The 4,451-nt window shown below is 38.2% G+C and overlaps 1 protein-coding gene across 1 annotated transcript; it reads right to left on the bottom strand.

Moving 5' to 3' along the window:
* On the bottom strand, positions 240-4,445 carry LOC109850805 (probable serine/threonine-protein kinase PBL8). Its single transcript, XM_020420872.1, has 6 exons — positions 4,320-4,445; positions 3,621-3,955; positions 2,773-2,908; positions 1,755-1,891; positions 1,546-1,669; positions 240-943 (listed from the first exon to the last, which is right to left on the bottom strand). The coding sequence occupies exons 1-6, from the start codon at positions 4,372-4,374 to the stop codon at positions 492-494; spliced, it is 1,239 nt and encodes a 412-aa protein (XP_020276461.1). The 5' UTR covers positions 4,375-4,445; the 3' UTR covers positions 240-491.

Here is a 4,451-nt window from a genome sequence, read left to right on the forward strand (position 1 = left end):
TTTACAAAGAAAACTAACGTGCGTTCCTCACTTCAGTGGGAAGAGCTCTCAGGTTAAGATGCATTCTGAATAGATACTCTTAACATTTAGTCAAAAAAACATAAATATACATGGACTTGAAAAGGATCCACATTGGGTTTCTCATGATGCCGCATCTGTTAGCATGCGCTTAAAAAATACAGTGGAACATATATCATATATCCATATGTACAATGGAAACCTTTGATGTAACGCCCACATGAAATATAGAGCATCAGTTCCATTTCATAAGAAACATATTTCAATCTGAGTACTGCCCAGCCCATTTGGCAAGGTTTGCTTCATGTTAAATTGTTAATACAACTCAAAAGATTACCAAAGCAAACAAGCATCAGGTGCTCTATCTCATTTACAACAAGGCCTAGGGTTTGATTAAAAACAAAACCCACTACACAAGCACACTTGATCATCCATTTACATAACAGACCATCCAAAGGTTTTGAATATAATCATCACCTCACCCTACAAGCAGGAACAGGACCAGGTGAGCAACTTGAGCTAGGGCTTGACCTGCATCCCATCCCATTTCCCGGAAATCTTCGATGATGAATTCTAGGGTTTGGTAGAGCCAGCATTGAGCCCTCATTAGGTTCATTTTTGCAGCATTGTAAAGGTTCGAGAGTCTCAACAACGTCACTCATGAGTGGCCTTGCCTTTGGGTTTTGGCTTAGGCAGTAGTAGGCAAGGCTGCAGGCTTTTTGTGCTGCTCTCACTGAGTACTGCTCTTCTAGCCTTGGATCGATCAGTTGGAGTAGCTTTCTCTTGTCGTTAAGCTTTGGTCGAGCCCAGTCAACTAAGCTTATCTCTTTTCCCGGTCGGGTTTTGTCCACTGATTTTCGACCTGTTAGGAGTTCGAGAAGGACGACACCGAAGCTGTACACGTCACTTCTAGCAGTCAAGTGACCTGCTCATGGAATTGAAATGCCAAATATTTTAGCAGAAAATAACATAGGGAAGATGGAGATGGACATTTCTTATAGCTGATGAAATTAGCACAGGCTATTTTGAAATAAGAAGTCACCAAACCCTCCCCGAATAAATCATAAAAGAAACATCTATCAACTTGCCTCACTTAAGTGCCATGATTGAAGAGACAGTTATTTGTTAAGTTGTCACGAGCTCCACACGTGACAATTATTAAAGTGAAAAAAAAGGTAGTTTAGACTTTTTCCTCTATTAGTTAACGTTGCTTATGAGAGTTTTCAATAGTTGATTATTTTAAGTTGTCACGAGCTCTACACGTGACAACTAAAAAGTAAAAAAAGGGTACTTTAGACTTTTTACGCTATTGGTTAATGCTGTTAATGAGAATTCTCAGTAGTTGACAGAGGGTTAAGAGTAATTTTTAAAGTTCCAAGGAGGTTTTCTAATATCTATAAAGTTCAGGCAAGTTTTGTGCAAAACCCCTAACTTTCAGAGGAATTTTGCGAAATTTACCCCAATAAGAAGCTGGATGAATGATAAATGACAACAAAATCAGCACTGGTGCCATCACAGTTAGCATACCGGTCATTACATATTCGGGTGCAGCATATCCATAGGTGCCCATCACACGTGTGGATACATGGGTCTCGTCACCCTCAGGTCCAGCTTTTGCAAGTCCAAAATCAGAAAGCTTTGCTGTATAATCCTGTTAATATATTATGGATAGGTGTTATCAGGTACCATGACCGATATGTGCATCTTCCAGAAATAGAGAGATAACATTTACTTACAGAGTCCAGCAAGATATTCGAGGTCTTAAAATCTCGGTAAATAACAGGCCTTTCTGCATTGTGAAGGAACGCTAGCCCTTTAGCAGCACCTAGAGCAATCATCATCCTTGTTGCCCATGATAATGGAGCAGCGGTCTCTGAATGGATCAAGCAACGAATCATAGGTGAGGAGAAAACTGAATATATTGAAAAAAAAAAGACATAACATAACAAAACAAAACATAACTATATACTTTCAACTCCAGGTTCTGAATTAAATGGGTCAATGCAAAAGAATGGAATATAAAAAGCAATACAAACTTGTCTCTTAGTTACTAATAGATGCGACTCTGGGAAAATAAATAGTCAACAAAGTCGAGCAAGGACGGAGAAAATTAACTTATTTGAAATAGCCTTGCTAGAATAAACCTAAGTTGCTCGATTAATTGACCTGCAGATGTCCTCATATCATATATGCATTTAGAAGGAGCCCTTGATGTCAGGTGACCAAGTCTTAAATGAATTCCTCATATATTATGTGATAAACCCCAAGACAATGATCTTGTAAGTTGACAAAGAATAGTGTTTATATCAAGAAAACATGTCTAGTAGATAAAAACAAACAACTTAAAGGAATTTAAAAAGAAATGAGCCTAAGTGCATGCCCATGCATTCCTATGTGCACACATCAAAAATATGCTGAGTGTGAGTGTCAGTTCATGTGCTTATTCTAAAGTTTAGCATATGCTTGAGTTTCATATTCTGTAGTACATCAATAGAAGTTCCCAGCACAGCAGAAAGCATTAATATGGTGATTTTTAGTTTCAACCTTCATAGGGTCCGAACTGACTGAGCTGTCTATAATGAAGACTTACAGCGTTAATCTTGACAACCTTCACATATGACTCTATTATGATTCGTCATATATGATCTATCTTGTTATCCAGTAGTGGATTCTTTTCTAAAATTGAATATGCTTTTATATAAGTGTATTCTACCAGAAAAATTCAGTCCAATAATGTGGAAGTGGAATACATACTTCTAAATAAGTGGTTCTCCAGGCTACCACGGAACATGAACTCGTAGACTAGCAGCCTGTGGTCGTCTTCACAGCAATAGCCAATCAACTTCACAAGATTCGGGTGCCTTAACTGTCCAAGAAAATTAACCTCTGTCTGGAGGAGGGAAAAACATGTTAGAATGCAACAAAGTTGATGAGGACTCCTGAGTTTTATCATATAAAGTCTTTTACAGAAAGATCATGCCCCTAGTTACTTTCTTTTCAATCTTGTATACTAGTGGTGCAATGTTCAGAATCAGTGGGTAAAAGTTAAACGCTACCTGAAACATATGGGTGATGAGGATTTTAGAGTGAAGGACAAACAGACAGATGAAACTTCAGTTTGTAAATTATCAGTAAATTAATATATTTCAAGATATCATGAAACCTTCGGTTGTTCGATTGAATAATCTTTCGGAAAGCAACAATATGCAGGTGACACTTGTGTAGAGTTTATGCAAGTTACTCAGCGCATGCCGGTATATATACACAAAATGGTTAAGACACATGGGTGCAGGATGCAGCTAGTACTATTGAATAATTTAACCATCTCAAAATTGTTAAATGGCGCAGCAAGTCTATCAATCAATGTCTATAGCAAAGACACCAGAACCAAGGGTATTGGAGCCTTTTGGGCCTTTTCTAAGGAGCTCATCTTAGGCTCATCAGTTCAGAGTTCAGACAGGTTTCAACCGGTGGTCGGCTAGCACTTGTTGACATCGACAAAGATAAGCTGCAGCTATAACAGCATGAATTGAAGGGCATTTGTTTCATCATGAATAATTTAGCACAAAGAAACACTGAAAAGTATAATCATTCTCAGTTACCAGCCATTCTCTGTGCCCTTGAAGACCATCCTTATTCAGTACTTTTACAGCCACAGGAAGAGATTTGAGGCCAACCCTCACATTTTCATCAATGTAACCTTTATACACAGTACCAAATCCCCCTTCACCAAGAACATAATCCGAACGGAAACTCTTTGTGATTGTCTCGAGCTCAAACAAAGTGAAAGCAATCACATTTGTGTATATTGCAATATTCCTCGAGTCTTCAATGTTGTAACGGATCGCAGAATCGCTTACATCGGAAAAAGTTCGGTTATGCTTCTTCTCTGAAGGAGTGCTCTTTACACTAACAGGGAACATGTGGAGCTGTTGAACTGCAAAATTTTGGAAGTGAAATCAAAATGATCAATTTGCAACCACTGGCTTTGTTTCTATTGAACACTAAACTCACTAGATGTCCTGAAATTTTTGCATAGAAACCACAAATTTCCATCTTTAAAACAGGAGCAATAAGACAATGGAGAGTTAAAATTGGGAATCTAACATACCGATTAAAATGTCAAAAAGATGACATTTTTATCAACAAAAAGTGAAAATTTTCACTATTGCTGGCTCAAATGCTACGAATAAAGTTACAGAAGGGACCAAATTGATAAAAGAAAAGAAACCCATCTCCAGAAACTTAGATCTGCAGGAAATTTGGCTAAAAATGGGAAATTTTTTGAGAAAGGGAAGAACCTTGAGCATGAGCAGCAGCTACAGCAGAGTCCTCTCTCGTGCCGCAATTGCCCATTTTTCTTTCTCCTCTCCCTCTCTCATTCTAATCCTTGACCTCCCCTTTTCTCCACCTTGCCTCCTTCACTTTTTGAT

This window comes from Asparagus officinalis, chromosome 7, assembly GCF_001876935.1.
Source record: "Asparagus officinalis chromosome 7, Aspof.V1, whole genome shotgun sequence".
Lineage (NCBI taxonomy): Eukaryota > Viridiplantae > Streptophyta > Magnoliopsida > Asparagales > Asparagaceae > Asparagus > Asparagus officinalis.